Raw genomic sequence first — 18,840 nt, forward strand, 5'->3', positions numbered from 1 at the left:
TGAGTTTAAGGCCAGCCTGGGCTATATAGCAAGACCCTTTCTCAAAAAGTCCCATTACCACCACCAAAAAAGGGAAAAAAATTGTACAAAGGACATTATTACAGTTGTTTAGTTCTGGATTAGGCCTGTTTTGTTGTTCTAACTTATTGATGCAGCTGAGGAAGCTACAGAAAGTTCTCCAGAATCTCAACATCATTTTCAATAATTGCTTGTTAGTAAGGCACTTTGAGCATTTTTACTTAAACAGTGTTTTCTATTGTACACTCACTCAACAATTCATTATACAAAACCAAAGATTTCTAGTCTGTTTAATTGCATAAACCATGGTTTCTAACCCCATTTCAGTGTCTGTCATCAGTAGCAGAAGAAGCTCACAGACCTCTACCACCAACGGGTTAAATTCTTTCATCAAATATGTTTATGAGGGGCCACAGCTATGTCAGCTGTACTCTCTTTTTTTTTTTTTCCTACTTTCTAGTTCACTAATCAAATGTACGTTAGATTGATTATTGTAAAAGTATAAACCATAGAAAATTTGACAAGATAGATGTGTAAATTATCCTTCTGACAGAACTAATGATGCACTCCATGCACCTTCTGTTTTCCAGCGCTTGGTGAGTGACTTCATTAAATATGCAATGGCTGTTGGGTGGCTTCTCAGATGATGGTTCAGTTCCTTCTGGAATTGCATTATTACTAGAGGTGTAAAACCAGGCAGACAAGCTAGCTGTTGGACATCCTGCTGGGCTTCTAATGTGCTCCATCTTGTTGGAGCAGTTGTTTGCAGTCTTTTCAGGACAATTACATCTATAACCACAGGACACATTCAGTGAAACTATATTACAGATAACAGTGGAGACTGTCATTGACTGCTCTTCACCCCTCTCTCTCGAGTTGCTCAGTGTGCGTGGCTTGTACCAGTGATGCTGCTTCTACCACTCAGAGGAGTTGCTTTAAAAAAAAAAATCTCACAGTGCAAATATGGAAATAACTTATTTTTATTTTTAGCTTATTTAAGTACTTAAAATCATAGAGTATTAGAATTGAAGAGACTATACATTGTATTCTATTTGCTGATGAGAAAACAGGTTGATGCATAATCATGGGTTGTTCCTTAGGGAGACAGCAAAAGATCCTGGTAGCATACCTTTTAGATGACAGAGGTTGTGTAAATAGAAATATTTTTGTACTGTTTAACTTCTGGTTCTAGAGTTCTCTTGAACAAAGTTTTTCATTTTTCATTTAAGATTTTTTTCTGCTGAACCTCATTTCCTCCCCCGTCTTAATACCAATGATATTTTCTTGTTTCCAAAAGCCAAGCAGAAATATCTTGCTTTCAAGGTATCATGCTATTTATTATTTTGATGACTGTTTGATGGTTTCCTAGAAAACTGGACATAAAAGATGGTTTGAGTCCAGCTGAAATGGTATTTAAGGTTTCCAAAAGGCAAATGCTATGATATATTGCTGTAGCCTGATAAATGAGAGTACATTTTAGAATGACAGGCTGAATACTTTAATGAAAGAAGGTTTCTCATTCAGCTGGCCAGTTAAATCACTGTTGATGACTTTGAATCATTAATGAACGTTTGTAGAAAATGACCATTTCAATTCAATTATTATAATAATGCACATGTTTGAGAAGGGCTAACTGCAAAAAATCCTAACTAAATTACAAGTTACCCATTTTGCCACACATAAGTTAACATATCGCTTTGCTTTTCAATGCCAAAGCAGATTAACAGTTCAGAATTCTTTTACATACCCTTTTACTTTTTTTTTTTTTTGGTGGGAACTCAAGGCTTCACACTTGCAAAGCAGGTGCTCTGCTGCTTGAGCCACTCCACCATTCCTACATATCCTTTTAAATAAAAGTTTTACTTAGAAAAAAGTTCTCTTTTCATCAAATGCTTTGTTTTTCAGTGTCTTTATTTTTATACATTTGTTAAAGGATTTCAGTATTACATTTTCATACATACCTTTAAAATATAACTACCTCTGCTAATCATTGTTACTTCAATATTCTTAAATTAGTAAGACCTAGAAACAAAGAAGGACATTACACAGTTTATAAAAGCAAAACATAAGATTAGAAATCTGATATTTTTAGTGCCAAAAACTTTTTCTAAATGCAGAAAAACAATAGAAACTGTTGAATATGTAAATTTATTTAAAAGCACTGTGGAAAAAAAAGTAAACAGAAAGTTTCATAATCACATTCCCCCTATGAGCATATGAAAGGTTCAGATTTTCTCATTTCTTTTAAGATTTTGTACTACTAAAAATATTTTAAAGATTTATATACTGTCACTTTTGCTAAGTGTACCCAACAAATTCACCTCAATGTGATGTTTTTCTTTAGTTAACTTCATTTTTTGGCATGTTTAGTAGTTAAGGCGGGGGTTGGGTTCTTTTGAAATGCATGTTTTCCTTGTCTTGTTCAGTCTCGCTGTTTGTAAAATAAGCTGTAATCTCAGTCCAAGCTTCCTTCAATCTCCATTTCATAGTTTATAGAGAAAGGAGACACTGTGGAGCATAGAATTCCCCTGGGAATACGTTGGGCTTAATGAGCTTGATAGTCTGGTGGGCTCAATAAATCAAATAAAGCAAAACATTTCTCATTTTTGAATAAAAACATTTATCACACAGTGTTTGTTCACTCTTGGTCACAAGATTGATTGGTTCCCAGTGTCACAGTGTATACTGAAGCATTTTTTATTTTGTTTTTCCAGTGGGCAAGTTACGGAAGCAGTGGCTAAAGGAAAGTATCTCTGATGTCGGCTTTGGGATGCTGAAGTCTGTCAAGGAATATGTGGACCCCAGTAACATCTTTGGAAATAGGAACCTTTTATAAATTCATTAATATCATTATGAAAAAATGTTGCATTTTTTAAGTCTTCAACTGTGGTTATACCAGTAATCAAATACATCATGGACTGTATTTTGGCTCCATTTGTTTGTTGGTTTAAAATGTTTGTATTCATTCTGTACTTTGTTTTGTTTCCACATCTATGGGTTGACAGATGGTATTCCTTGGTCTCTCTCATTGTAGGTATATCAGTTTACAGCCAACTGGTTGTCATTTCAGATTTTAGTCAGGCAACACAGGCTGCCAGTTATTTCAGAGAAATATGCTGCCAGCTGTTTTATATTTCGATGCTTCCTCTTGGGGAACAAAGACAGATTTTGGTATCAACTATTGCTTATCTAGCCTTTTTTTAAAAAACAACATCTCTGGGAAGCAGTTATCTAGGGAGAGATTCCACTGGGGAGTGATAAATATGAGTTTTAATGAGCATATTCTACTATGAGTAGGCCACTGAGGGAAGAAAGAACATAGACAACTTGTTGTTATGCTGCATTCATCTGTATGGGTTTGGCCTACAGTTTTCTTTGAAACTAGTTATAAAACCTTAAGTCACAAGTGCACAAATTATTCTATAAGAGGATACTTTTTTGTTCTCCATGTTTCTGTTTTCTACTGAGGTCTGAATTGTATTTGTATTACTGAGGTAGCCTTACTGTTATATCCTAGATCATTCATAATAAGTTTTGTGAGAAGAGCTGACTTTCCACTCGTTATATGAGAAGGACAGGTTTACCATGAAATGAAGGCTGTTATTCACCCTAGAGTTGTAATGTTTCTGCTGTTGCATGCTTGTTCTTGCACTGCAGAAGACACTGCAGTGGGAGCAGCAGGAAGGTTCATGACCCTGATAGCTCCAGTTGAAAGAATTGTTTGGCTAAAGAAACAGTCTTCATTTGGCTCTTGAATTTGAAGGCTTCAACAATTTCAATGACAAAAAAAGTTTTATTAATTAACCCAAATAGCATGATAAATTTTCAGATAAAAGTAAAGCCTCAATTTAGTTCTTAATAGTGCTTTAATACATTTTTTTGAATTACTGGTTTAACCTAAACATTTAAAAAATGTATTAATGCATATACCATAACCAAAAGTTTGAGCTATCCTATTTCTTAAATATTACGAACATTAATCTCATTTAGCAAACATTTTTACATTCAAACATGGATATTAAAAGAAGTGAAATGATTAAATCACGGTTATGGTTCATGAAACACATTTTTGAGATGGATTCTTTTCTTAATGTAATACCTAACTTTTGATAATTTTTTAAAATTAATATTTAATCAGATAATGTAAGTCAAAATACGGACAATCCTTTAAAAGGATACACTGTCTGTGTATGTAGTAACAGCTCCAGATTATTTTTGGGCAGTTTGATACCTTTTATATTTGATGTAGCCTTAACCAAAAAAGTGAAAATTTAAAATTGACAAAATGATATTTTTAAGACTTCAAAATGGTAAGTAATTTTTAACTGTTAAAATTGGCCTCAAACTAACAAACTTAAATCTGTAGGCAAATCAAAATTAAGAATTAGCTTAACAACAAAAACTGAGTATTTTTTAGAAGCTGCCTCTCTTTATTGGTGATTTACTTTTAATTATAAAATTTCCAGCAGATCTTTACCCAAAGGACTTGACAGTTTAGAGTAGTGGACACTTGATGAGAAAATTGACTCTAAAATTATAAGATTCTTAGCGCTATAAAGTGCATCTGTTCATGAAGATGGTTTCTCTAATTGGTGATCAAAATGTAAAATTTTAATAAGGTATTAATATCACACTGAACGTGTACCCATGTTTCTGAGTCATTTTTTTAATAAAACAGATTCACTAGCAGATCCACTCTTTTGCATGTGACTGGTATAATATTCTTTCCCAGGGAGTTCAGATTTTGACAACCTCAGAAATCTGTATTTGACACTAGGAATCTATAAATGTTGACACCTGAAATTATGTTTACTATTCCATGCGAATCTTATGGAAATTAGTCCTTTATGTCTTTTTTTTTTTGTTTTTCCATATAGTCAGTTGATTTTATAATGATGACTACATTTTATAGTTGGAATTATACACGAGCGTTCATCAGTACTGTTTCACTCTGATTTGGTAAATCAGAATGCCTTCCCCACACTTTTACACACCCACTTCTGGCAGGTGCCTCACTATAGACTTAGTGTCTGTGGAGGACTGAGTTCGTGAATATGCACAGAGCAGTTAAACAATGCCTCTTATTTCTGAAGTATCTGAAAATGGAATCATAAAGTTAAAGCCAAGAGCATATTATTTGCATGAGGATTCTTAACTTATTTTGAGTTATTTAAAAATTTAAAAGCCCATACCCTGTTTTGTTTTCAGTACTGGGAAATTCTGACTTAAAGTGTTACCAGTACAAATATGACCTATGTTAGTCATATTGTAGTATTTTACTTTAGTTTGATGATGTCACACTTGGATTGGGGTTTCAGTGGGAATGAGAACTTGCTGCTAGTGAGAAATTGCATTGAATACTAAAGACCTGATATGAACAGACTTTATTGACCCTTAGAGTAACTGTTGCCTTAATGTTTATGCAATTTACAGTAGTGCAGAAGTGAATTTAGTCCTATGCTAAGTAACTTGAGCTTTTTTAGTTTATTAAGAATTGAGGAGGCCACATGTTTATTGTGCCCAGCATTTTAGCATAGCATAAAGAATTCAATTATTTCCTCTTCTGAGGAATTGGGAGTTTCTTCCTAAAAGTGCTTACATATTACTCTAAAGTTATTTGTGAAGCAGAAGCCTTCTAGCGTGCATAGCTGTGTTGATGTATCTTGGAAAACAAAAGCTCAATGAAGGATGAACTCTCAGTGTGTAATTATACCAGATGCAGGTGGTTCCAAGGAAACCTTTTTTCCAAAGTATTTTATTAGTAACTAAGTCCTACTTTGAAAATGCCCTTCTGTATGTTGACCTCAGAGATTTTCCTTTGTCATATTTTTCTTAGCTACAACTTAACTGTAGCTGCTCAGAGAAGCTCTAAAGTCCTTAGCTGAAGTGTGTTCCCTCAGGTCTTCAAATGGGGCCGGTTTGGTTGAGCTTCTGTTTCATCTCAGTGTTAGAGCACAGTTATTTACTAGGGATTGAATCATAACTTTGCATGAGGCAAGCCAAAAGACATACTGTGGAAAGCACTTCTGTGTTTTAAGAAGCACTGAAGCAGAAGTTATGGACTGCTTTAGTACCTTTGTTTACCACTTAATCTTTAGCAACATGACTTTAATTAGGACTTAGCTCATGGTAGAAAAAAAGCAGAAAGTGTTATTAAGTGCCAGTTTAGAACTTAAGAATTTGGGAGTGCTCTACCACCTTGTGCTTCATGAGTTTTGGAGGCTTAGCTTTGCTCAAGACTTTATGTTCTCAAATGAGCCATATGTCCACATATTCACTTAATTCTTACTGATTTCATTTTCCTGAAAAGGAAAAGTGCTTATACATTTTGCTGAAATCTGGAAAGTGTAAAAGGTTTACTTAAACTGTTGAAATACAGTATCTGATATGAAGGATGGAAGTTACTCAGCTTTTTGTTCCCAAAGCCAAATAGTGTTTGTCTTCAGTGTGAAATTTAACTGTAAAAACTGCTTGTATAATGTCAAGAGATTATAGAGACATACTATTAATAAAATGGACCTGGATCTAAAATTTTTTTTATTCAAAGGGGGTGTGAAGCTGTTTTTTCATTCTGTTTGCATATGGGTTTTTCTTTCAGTGTTTTTCATCTTCATATTTCCACTAATTTGAAAATAGGAAATTAAGTTTTATAATTTTATTAGTGTGGCATAATCAAGTACATCCAAATTATGACTATATCCCTTTGAGTTTATAGCTGAAAATATCATTAACTATGTTGTATCAATTTCTGTTTTTAAATCAGTGTAAAATTCCTAGGGGATGTTCAGTCTTCTGTGACTCTGAATCCTTGGAAGGTCCTCAAGAGAATGAGCATTCTCATGCTTTCCTAACTGCTACAATTAATTCCTTAACAAAGGAAAGTATATATCACACTCAGGCCAAAGAACCACCACAGAACTCAGTAACTTCAGTTCTGTATCCATGAAAAGATTTCTTTTTGGTTCTCAAATGATATTTTTTCACCAGGAATAACTCATTAGGTATGCTAAGAACATTTTTTAGATACTCTGAATTTCCATTCTGAAAAAAATCTGAGAAAAAGAGAACAAAGGATAAAAATATGCTTTAGTAAGACTTCCAAGCAACATCCTTGTTTTTAAGGCACCATTATTAACATTTTATTCATGAACACCACAAGCTCCCTATGAAACATGTCTTTAGCCCTCCAAATCCTATTCAGAGATCTAAAAAGGTCATGAAATGCTTGTGCTGGTATAGTTTCTATAAATAGTTATTTATTGAATGGCTTAAACAGTATCCCCCAGAGCTCTCAGTGCCTTGTTGGGATTTTTTTTCCCCCATGCAATAGCCATTTAAAATGAATGGGAGAGAGTGTCTTTAAAGACAGAAGTTGTTGAGCAGTTTTAAGACTCTCCTCTTCAAGAATATGTTAGGAATTCAGTAATTGTATGTAGAAGTACTGATAATCCTTTCCACATTGTTGGTTTGGGGCATCTAGCATAATTAATTAATTGTATGGTAGACATGTACTTTCATATATCTAATCAACCTATGGGGTTTGTACCTACTTTTTTCATTCCTTGTGTCCCAACCTAGTAGCCGTAAGATGTGGCTTGACAATGTCAAACTCACTGAACCTTGAGCCACTCACTACATGCTTTTGGATATTTGTTCACACAGCTCCCTGGGGAACATAGCCTGAAAAGGGGGTTTCTATTTCTTGGGTTGTGTATCAGTCCTTTTTTGTGTGATGGTGCCTTCAAAATAATTAATATTTCTGTTCCTGGACAGCGTTAAATCTTATGAGAAATATATGTAGATTATATTAATTTTTGTCCATTTTTGCTAAGCCTGTGAAATACTTTGGCTCTGATACAACTTGACTTGAATAATATCCTGAGTCTTCCTCGAAGGCAGTGTATATTCCTGCCAGTACTGTAGTAATCTTTTGGGAGCTACATGTGGGAAAATACTTGTATACAAGCCATTATACTGCTGTAACTAATGCATATAAGATAATTCTTCTCTTTACATTTATAGTCTAAACGTGATGTGTGGTTTATATGTAGTGGGAAGGGAAATTCCTTAGAGGGTCCAGCATAGCTTTGTCAATCTAAACTGAGCCATACTATTTTCCTCAAGGGCTCATCACATAGTCTATAGACCGTGCTTTCAGTGTATGTTCAGATTCTTCTTTTATTGGTTTTCTTAGACTGTATTGTTCTAAAAGAAAATGCCCATATGTGATTTAGAAAAAAAAAGATGTGCTGGGAACAAATAAAACAATTCCAAAACCAGTCTTGCAACAGAAATTTTTATTTCATATTAATTTCATTTAAACTTTGTTAACAGCATCATGCTATTAGAGAAAATAGGATACATTCTGTACCTGTGAGTAGCCTCTCTAGTAATGAAGGACATGCACATAGATACTGATTTTGCCCCTGCCTGTGGCTGGGGGAAAGGTTGTAGTGGCCTGTGCTCTGAAATGACTGAAAATGAGATCTGTTGACCTCTGTCTTAAATGATCCATTTCAGTAATCACTAGCTGTACTCTTATTACTTAAATTTCAGTAATCACTAGCTGTACTCTATTACTTAAATAAAGAAGTTTTCTACCTGACACAGAAGTTCAGACAGAATGAACCTTAGAAATCATTCCATCTTTTATCTGCCCTCTACATAATTGCTTTCTAACTATCCTCATTCTCCCAACAGTTAGCCAGTCTTCCTGAATGTTTTGCCGTAACCAAATGTAAATGTATTGCTTTCCCAGGAGCCTTTTCCAACTTCTCAAATCTTCAGGTATTAAGAGGTTTGTTTTTTTTTTTAATTAGTATATATTCATTATATAGGGTGATTCATTGGGACAATTCCAAATAGCCCTACATTGTACGTGGGTTAGATGGCCCCCACCATCTCCCCCCCAAACCTATTCCCACCCCACTTAAAGCAATTGCAAGAGGTTTCAACATTCTATTTTGTATATGTATATGAAGCCCATCAACCATATTCCCTCACCTTCATCTCTTTTGTTCATCCTCCCCCCTCCCACAGGTACTCCCCCAACTGTTCCTGTTTTATAATCCTGTCTTTCATTATTAACTCCAAAGTCAGTGCTCAAAGGGGTTTCTCAAAGTATCCCCATTGTGAATATACTTTGGTCATCTCAACTCCTTCCATTATTCTGCCTTCGTTTTACTTCTACCCATGTATACAACTTCTGCCTTTTATAGTCATAACTATTTGTCCACTTGTTCTGTTGAAGGGTAGCTCTTCAGAAGTTTAAAAGACAGGTCTTGTGTTTCCCTAGCTCCTCTCCAGTCAACCTTTGCTCTTGTAATTTCTTAGACTCTTCACCATCCTAATCCTCTCTACATGTGCCTTTTTTGGTGTTTTTAGAATGAGGTGAGATGTCTAGGCCTGAACACAAATCCCACGGAGTAGAACCAATATTCCCCCATTCTAATCACTAATAAATGCACTGTAGATGTTCTGTTATCAACTCACACTGAAACTAAATTTAATAAGGTTGTCTTTATGTGTGACATTTTGCTCATATCTCCCTAGAGGATTTTTTTTTAAAGCTTCCACTACCTTACTAATATTTGTCTCTTACTGGTTTAGTTCCAGGTTTCCAGATTTTAGGATCTTGATTCTTACCCGTTTGTTTTTGTCCCGTCCAGCTTTGTGTCATTAGTAAGGTTTAGACAAATACTGTCCGTATTTTCATCTAGGTAGTGGCAGCTAACTGTGTGGTACAATGCATGAGAAGGGGCTGCCTCATCTACAATTCTCTCATCCATGAAAGGATTCACATCCTATTTTACATACTTTTTTTTCTTCATATTTATTGACACTTTATCCAAAAGTAGGGTTTTTATTCAGTGGGTCAATATCTATCCCAGACAAACATTAAGCAAGCAATTATGTTTACTTAATTTAACATTGTCAGCTGCCAGACTCAAATCCTGATAAAGCTTGCTACCCTATCAGAAAAAGAAATGAGGTCTGGCCTGTGTTTGGCCTCAGTGGCATGACTCTTTTTCAAAAGACTCATGAACCCATTTTCCACTATGTTTTCCGATATGATCTGTTGACAAGCTCTGAAATCTGTCCTTGTGTGGTTTTACCATATACATTGTACTTAAATTCAAGCTGAGAAGTGACTTTTTTTTAATGTTAAAATGATGGAAGTTTTTCACCATAAAGCTGAAAAATAGAGGAAGAAGGAATTCTAAAGTCTAAAACCATAGTGAAAAGAGTTCTTTTGGATGTTTTGGCTGTGCTTCATTTTTTTCTACCAACTACAAGTTGCTTTGCCTATCTGTATCTAGTTTCTTTTGTAAAATGAAACTATTCGGTCCCTTCTAATTCGGTCTCTGATTTTGGCAGACTCTATGTACTTCTGCTGCCTAGAAGTTGTTATTATATTTAAAATGCAATGTTTAATTCACCTCCTCCTATGCCAGACACTAAGCAAGAGATAATAGGGTTGTCACAACAACCCTGTGAAGTAAGTGGTATCCTCCTCTCCTTACTGGTGAAAAATAGGTTTAATTGGTGAGCATATGTGAGCATTAAGCTGGTCTCTTCAATGCTGCAGATCACTGTGCTGGGTAGCTGAGAAATAAATAGAATTTCTGCTTTTTAAGAAGATGATTAGTTACTGTCCTTTACAGAAGGGACAAGGAAATGGAGGCTTGTACTATGAAAGGGGTAATATATCTAGAAATACCAAAAGGCTTTTGGGTCAGTGTTGCTTTATAAACAGTCTACGATGTCCTACACTGATTAGTTTATTGGTTTATTATGAAACAAACAGAAGTGCTGTATCTGATGAACTTAGTAAATTTGCATTTTTGTAAACTTTAAATTTGTACTCTTGGAGCTGCACTTAAAAATGCAAGACAGCCTGTTTTTATGTTACACATCTTTCACAGAGAGTCTGGAAATTGAAAGAACTGTCTAAAGAAATGTTTTGTTATAATTGTAAGACAGTCTAGGTTCTTTGGAAAGTCAATTCCTTAAAACCATAGATTTAAGAATTAAATTACTGCTGAAGGATTTGAGCTATATTAAGGTACTATAAAGATTGTATGTATCTTACAGCTAAAGTGAAAATGTAAGTTTAGAATCTGGTTGTAGACTGTCTCAAAAAATTAGTAAAATTTTTTAAATTAGCAAAATGTTTAGAATCTGGTGATTCTAAACATGGTTGGATGTAGTTGGACAACCAAAAACCCAGAGAACAGCTCATCACAAGATGGGCTATTTAAGGGCATAATTCAAGTGACTACAGAAAACCCAAGTGTCATTTTAGTTCCAAGGCAGGTCAACAAGTAAGTGATAGGTAGTGAGCTGCAAGTCACAATAATGTCAAGAAGCTCCTCAGTGGGGTAGGGAGTACCCTCAGAAAAGCACAATCTCAGAAGTTTCTGATCTCTCATAGATATTAAGAAAAGATGAAGTAACCTAAATCAATTCTATTTGAAAATGTTGATGTTCACTTGAAAGATTTGTCTTTGATGATGTGATCCTTTTACAGTTAGGTTCTTCAGCCATACTCTGCTTACCTTGCCTCAGACTTCCAGCACTGCTAACCCCATGAGACACCAGCGTGGAAGTAAACCCAGGTGAGGATTGTGGGGCACTGCCATCAGAAGTAATTCCCTTAAACCTTCCACTCCAAGTCATTTATCCCTCCTTCTCTCACATTTCCTAACAATTTTCTGTATTTGGGCATCTAGCCATAGCTCTCTATAAACAGATTCTTCTAATGCTAGACCAAACTTATCGTAACAATTCTGTATGGATTCTATCTGAGGTGCTCCTCTAAGCTGGATCTATGTCCTTGTGTCACCCCCAAGGGAGAGATTGTCATCATCTGTGATTACAGCTGTCTCAATTCAGATGTCCCACCTCCATCCCCATGCAGTCCTCCCAGTTCCCAGTGGTCTGTTTCTCTTGAATGGATCATTTAGACACTGAGCATCTGGCCTTCTCAGGTGATATTAGTGCCAACATCCATGTCACAGTTGAGGCCACAGTCATGAGGAATTCAAAGCTTTGGTTTATGTGTCACATCTGATCAAGAAGTCTATGCTTGTTGCTTCTGCACAGAAAGATCATGTTCTTGTACATGTCTGAAAAAATATATGTAACTACTTGTGTACAAATGAGGAAGGGAATCAGTCACTGGTCTCCATTGTGTCCCTCTGGCTCTATTTTTGGCTCTTACTTTTTTTTTCTCCTAAGTCACTCTCTTTTGCAGTTCCAGGACTGATTGATAACCATCTTTATGACAAGGGACTGAAACTAACCCCCAAGCACCAGTGAGTCTTGTAGGACAAAACACCTCATGATGAGATCACCCCCCAAAATGAAGACAATTGCCCATGATGGTGAGGCTGCACCCTGGAGCAAGAATAGTCATGGAAACCAGATTTCTCCCCTTAAGTGATGATGTGTTAACTTCTTTAGGACCTCTTGCAGAACCAGGATGGAGATTATTATCTATCATACTACTGGTCTGACCAAGAGTTCCTGCTGTGTCAGCAATACATAGCCCAACTCCCTCCTTTGTTTCTCTCACCTATAAAATCTCAAAGTCCCATCTTAGCCCCTTGAAGACAGATTCGGGGTATCTAAACCCTTTTATCTGTTCTTCCAAATATGGCAACATTGATTACGTCCTTTCTCTGTTCTTGGGCCACTACTTACCTCTTTTATTGGTGTATTGGGACTGGTGTCTGAACCTAGTCTGTTGGGGACTCCCAGAGCCAGGGCTTTTGCTCTAAAACTCTGGTAACACAAACACATGCTCAAGTTCTGTATGTGCATTTGGAAATCAAGGGTTGACTAAGATTATAAATAAGATGGGCAGGTGCTGTGGGTCAAGTGGTGGAGCACTGCCTAGCAAATACAAAGTCCTGAGTTCAAATCCAGTACCACCAAAAAAAAAAGTATAAATAGTGGTTTTGCATTTGATCACTTTAAAATAGGCCAGTCACATATTATGAAGAAGTATTAGAGGACTAAAAGTTTTAGAAATAATGGAGAAATCTTTCCCTTTGTCTAGAGAAGTGTTTCTACCACTAATGTGAATGCTCTAAGAGCAGGGAAAAACAGCTTTTTGTCAGAGCTTTAAAGTTGGAGGCTTCTGATCAGATTGCAAGATATGGGGATGGGAATCATTGGAAAGTCATTTGCCTTTTAGAATCAAGAAACAGAGCAGGATGCTTTGAACATAAATTTAAAAGATGTATATCCTAAAAATAGAAGCACAATACGTATCCAAGAGGTTAGAAATGACACTCTCCCCAAGCTGTTCCAGGCCTTAATTCTAGGCTTGTGGTTCAGGAGACTTTGCTGTTATTAACAGCTGTCTGAATCCAGATGCATACTTCTCTGGCGAGTAAGGAAGGGGTAAATGTCATGATTGATCTTTATTCCTCTGACTAACCAGGAAATCCCAGGTGCCCAGCAGCAAGTGGTTAAAAACTGTTCTGAAAAGCTTTTTATTTTCTGAAAAGGTAAACTACACATACCTAAACCACAAACACACAGCACCTGGGTAAATAAATTGTGACCAAATAAAGTCTGGGTTTTTTGCAAAAGGGAATCCAAAAAAAGTTACTTTTGTGTGATTAATATTACTTATTTTATACTTTTTTCAAAAGAGAAAAAATTCAGTTTAGAGGAAATAGGGAAAAAAACAATTTAAATGTGGCTGTTGAATATCGGTTCATTTACTTTCCAAATCTTAAGGCTACAGGATTGAGAGGGGCACAGTGTTACTGCAACAGCACTTTTAAGGCAAACGTAGTTAAAGAACATCTCCTAAGCATAGAATGTGCTCTGGGATACATTGAAGAGCTCGCTAAATATTGTCCTCCAAATGTGGGATCAGACCATCACTGGGAAATAATAGCAGCTCAGATCATTAATATTAGAAATGCCATAAATCCAAAACCATTAGACTTCACAAAAAGTTGAATTTTCTAATAGAAATTGAATGGCCAGCAATTCATGCTTCTGAGAAATTATGCTGAGCCTTCATTTGGGTACCTTTGTGTGCAAAGTTTGTCCCTAAAGGCAAAAAAAATCATCTTCTCATTATGATGGGCTGTCTTTCAGCAGAAAGTGATTAGCCTGAATCTAAAGAAATTGCTAATTTTATATGTAAAAAGCTCAGTCTGCAATTTCATATTTCAACTTAATAATTTTATTTTTGTCTAAGCCAGGTCAAGTCGGGGTTACATTTATGGAGAAAAAAGGGTGAGGGGCAGAGAAACCAATATTAAGGCCCTTGTAGGGTTCAGAAACTAAAATTCCTGATCAGAATGAGCAACACTCCCAATTGGAACTCCTCCCCTTCAAATATTGGGAGTGGGGAATTAAAACTAACATTATAAATTCATGAGAAAAGAAACTTCAGAATTGACTTTTCATCAGTGATAGATGTAGTAAAGGAGTTGGGGCGGGGGGGGTGGAATAGTGTTAACGGTTTTCTTTACCCCAGACACTATAGCATGGAAACTACAGCATATCCTAAATTTTCCACACAAAAGTAGGAATTAATTACCTCTGTTCTTAGATGCTATAAAAGATAAATGAAAACAAAGGCATTATGAAAAACAGTAACAGTATAACTTGTTCATATATTTAAATTACTAACAAATATAAAAACATCAAATTATACAACTATAAAGAAAGCCACACAAATTTGTTTCTTTGATAAATTCTTTATTATCTCTAGTTTAAGTAAACAAGATTGTCCACTGAATCTTATACACTAAAAAACCATTTATAAAATAAAGAAGTTTGGTTAGATAAAGCACTGTTTCCTAGCCAGATGTGCTGATGATTGCCTATAATCCCAGCATGCCAGGAAAATGAGGCAAGAGGAGGATTTCAAGAACAAGATGCCTGGAATACATAGTGAGTTACAAGCTAGCCTGGCCTACACAGTGACACCCTGTCTCAAAAAAACAAACAACAAAAAAGCAAAACAAAAGTATTGTATCTACATTTTAAAACACACCCTAAAGTCTAAAAGTGTGCATCATACATTAATATGATTTGGGATGGATAAAGCTGTGAGAATAGAAAAAACAATCCTTGAATGATTATTATACACCTGTAAGTCCATACATTATCTTTTACTGAGTTCTGGACTTAGTCTGGTACCTGGGTAGTATAAAATAAGCAAAAAAGATAAAGGATTACAGATACTACAAGTTCAAATAGACACAACATGCCTCCTCTGTTTTTGAACTTTTTACAACTCCTTAAAGGGCCACAGTTCTTGAAATATTTCATCAGAATTTGAAGGAGAAACTTTTATATAACATTTTGTTATAATGGTAGAGTATACAAAGTTCAACATGTAGCAAATACCAATGTTAAACACAGAATAAAATTTAGATAACAAAGCCATCATGATAAAAGTTATTATCAGACTTAATTACATATTCCATCCTATAATCTCATAAATCAGAGCTCTTAACAGTCTGGACTCATACGTGACTGTGTTCTTCCCAGTATGCATTCTTTCTTCTTCTAGGGGTTGCTCTATAACAGCAGGTATATTTCTGCCATGAAGTTCACAATGTTCTAGAAACTGGACACATTCTCGAATAACATTGTCACGAAGCATGATTGTATGTTTTGACATATTTTCTAGTAAGGACAGGAAGCACCTTTTGGCATAATACCAGGTATCAGTTCCTAGCTTTTTATTATAGGGTTCCAAGCTTTTGATAACTCTAGAAATACCAAAGTCATAATTTCCTTTGGCACAATAAAGTGTTCCTATCACCAAATTCACAATGCAGAGATGGTAGATTTTCTTATCTGGGTCATCATATGAGAGCTGCTCTTCCTCCTTTTCAATCTTCCTCATCAATTCCTCAGCTTCTTCATTTTGACTTGTCATGATATAGGAAACACAGAGGTTGGCTAACACAATAGCACTGACGTTCAGGATGTTATCATAATGCTTCTTCACTATGGGCTCATAGAAGCCAATGGCTTCTTTGTATTTGTTTTCCTGCATGAAAAGAACATGCGCCACATTCAACTTCCACACATCGTGGTCATTACAGAATTCCACAGATTTGCGGAAGATCTTCTCCACCACTGGGTAATTTTCAAGGTTCCAGTAGATTTTTGCCTGGGCCATCAACACAGGAATGTACTTCTCAAGGGCATCATCATATTCATTCACTGACTTTTTGACAGCTTCATCATCTCTGTTGTGTCTTGCTTCCTGTACTTGTATGGTGAGTTTCCGGAGCTGTTCAGTCCGCATCCCTGCTAGCCCATCAAACTTAATGAAAGCCTCTTCAGGAGCTGTCTGGCAAGTGATCATTGCATCCAAGAAGTCATAGAGATAGGGTGTGAGGAACTTATAAGTCAAATGGGCATTTTCTGCCAGGACATCAGCAGCCAGGTCAAAATACTCATACTTACAGTAGAGCAACAAGAGGTTGCCAAAGGTCTCTGGGGGAAAGGGGTTCTGCTGGAGCAAGAACTGGAGCTTTTCAAAGCCCTCTGTGGGCCTGGCATCCATGTTCATCAGTGCCTGGTTATGCAGGGTCACCGGGTCCAACTCTTCCTCTGCCCTAGGGGGCATGTCAGTGAGAGCTTCCTGAGCAGCCTCAAAGTTTCTCAGCTGGTATTCTATGGCTGCCTTCAGGTTGAAAGCTTCCACCAGAGCAGTCTGGTGGAGGACCGAGGTGTTGCCCACACTGTGGACATCAATGCCCTCCGTGGTCATGCCCACACCTAGCTCTGGGTGCTGGCGGATGCCACGTTCAATAATGTTGGCGATATGTTTCAAAGCAGGAGCATAGTGCCTATTGCTGTAACAGGTCAAAGCCAGGTTGTAGGACACATCAGGCTGGTAGCCCGAGGCCTGCAGGGCCGCAAAAAACTTGGAACCCGCAGCCTCATAGTGTCCCTCCTTGTAGAGCAAACACCCCAGGTTGACCTGACCATCGGGGTCATTCTCGCCCCCACCTTCTTCTTCTGCTTCCCCACTCAGCAGCTGCTCCACCAGGCTCCTGGCCCCTGGCAGATCGCCCTCACTGTACTTGATGGCTGCCTGCAGGCGGAGGACCCGGTTGTGGTAGGCGGGGTTGTCCAGGAGGAGGAAGGCGACCCGCGTGGCCTCTGGATAGAGGCAGGCCTTGTAGAGCGCCTGGGCCTGGTACAGGCGGTACTGCTCGAGCTCGGGGTGCAGCTGGCCCAGCTGTTCGTAGCACTCGGCGGCCAGCGCGAACTCCTGCAGGCGGTAGTAGCAGTAGCCGAGCAGCGACAGGCCGGCGCGGCTCCTCGGGCTGTGCTGCAGCTCTGCGCCCAGCAGCTGCACCGCGTCGGCGTAGCGGGCGTCGCGGATGAGCCGGTACACCACCGCCGTGACCTCTCCGTCGGGAATCTGCGAGCCGCTCAGTGCCGCCATAACCGCCGAGTTACTGCGTGTCCTCGTTTCCAAGGCAACGACAAAACCGGAAACAAGTTTCTCCAGAGCTTACTTCGTAGCGGAAGTAACCCGTTGGGTATCAACATGAAACAGTGGTTTGAATATCTCAATCTTTTAGTATTGGAAGACTCCACATAACATAATGGCAATGGTGGTCTCGGAGAGAAGAAACTCTTTTAGGCGACTCAGACGCGGAAACTTCACGACCCGGCATGCATAGTTCCTGTCGCACTGCCCAAGGGTCGTGGTCGCCCGGCATTCTGGGAAATGTAGTTCTTGCTTCTACCACTTAGGCCTTTCATGGATGTCTCCTTGCGTTTCTTCTTTGATAAGCATTGCTTCTTGTTTTTGTTGTGCTGCATTCAGTGTTTGGAGTTTCTTTGGCGATCAGAAAAGAAAAGAAAAGGTGTGTTGTTTACTTGGAATTCTCCTATAGTTAAAGTAGATTGTCTTTATTCTCCTCTAAGGCACACTTTGTTAAGAACAGAATAGTGCAGGGACAAGAAGACCTTGTTTTGGTCATTTCCAGAGGCTAAGGAGAGTAAAAAGTGCAATGTACCTTAAGTGGTACTTGGTAGTGGATCAATTTTAGATTTAAGCACCTCCACTCCCTTTTTACATAAAAGACAAATATTACCAAGTATATTGGCGTTAAAGTTTGGTCATGCCCACTGTCCTGGGTTTTCTAACTTTCACTGTTAGGTAGAAACGTTGGCAAAATTCATGACCTTGTGTTTTCCTAGGTGAAAAAAAGCAAGACTCAACTGTGCTCCTCCACATAGTTACTTTTCTCTTTTTTAACTCCACTAAATTAGTCAGCCTGTGATATGTAGTTAGTGAGATGCAGAGATACTCAGCCTCTACTTGTCAGGCTTATAATGATATTTTTGGATATTACTGACCTGATTAAAAAGTGGGTTTCTTTATTCATTCATCAATTGATGAGCACCTAAGTTGATTTCATAATTCCGCTATTGTGGATAATACTGATATAAACACAGGTGTTGAGTTTCTCTGACTTACATTCCTTCGGAAATATGCCCAGGAGTAGCATAGCAGGACCGTATTGTAGTTCTATTTTTAATTTTTTTGGTGAAGCTCCACACTGATTTCCATAGTGGTTGGGCTAGTTTACATTCCCACCAGTAGTGTATAAGGGCCCCTCCATCCTCCTTGCATCCTTGCCAGCTTTTGTTTTTTTGATGTTAACTATTTTGACTGGGTTAAGATGGAATCTCAGTGTCATTTGCATTTCCTTTATGGCTAAGGATGTTGGCAATTTCTTCATGTGTTTGTAAGCCATTTGTACTGTTCAACTCATTTGCTCATTTATTAATTGAACTATTTGTTCT

The 18,840-nt window shown here is 37.4% G+C and overlaps 2 protein-coding genes across 4 annotated transcripts in view; one reads left to right on the plus strand and one right to left on the minus strand.

The window, feature by feature from the left end:
* Positions 1–8,297, plus strand: part of Agps (alkylglycerone phosphate synthase) — a 131,740-nt gene extending 123,443 nt beyond the window's left edge. For all 3 annotated transcript variants that reach the window (XM_074071158.1, XM_074071160.1, XM_074071159.1), the window contains one exon: positions 2,733–8,297. In XM_074071158.1, the coding sequence (XP_073927259.1) occupies positions 2,733–2,854 (122 nt within the window). In that variant the 3' untranslated portion in view covers positions 2,855–8,297. The remainder of the gene's footprint in view (positions 1–2,732) is intronic.
* Positions 8,298–14,727: 6,430 nt separating this feature from the next.
* On the minus strand, positions 14,728–17,676 carry LOC109694592 (intraflagellar transport protein 70B). Its single transcript, XM_020176622.2, has one exon. The coding sequence runs from the start codon at positions 17,465–17,467 to the stop codon at positions 15,470–15,472; it is 1,998 nt and encodes a 665-aa protein (XP_020032211.2). The 5' UTR covers positions 17,468–17,676; the 3' UTR covers positions 14,728–15,469.
* Between the last annotated feature and the right edge of the window lie 1,164 nt (positions 17,677–18,840).

The sequence above is a fragment of the Castor canadensis genome, chromosome 4 (genome assembly GCF_047511655.1).
Source record: "Castor canadensis chromosome 4, mCasCan1.hap1v2, whole genome shotgun sequence".
Lineage (NCBI taxonomy): Eukaryota > Metazoa > Chordata > Mammalia > Rodentia > Castoridae > Castor > Castor canadensis.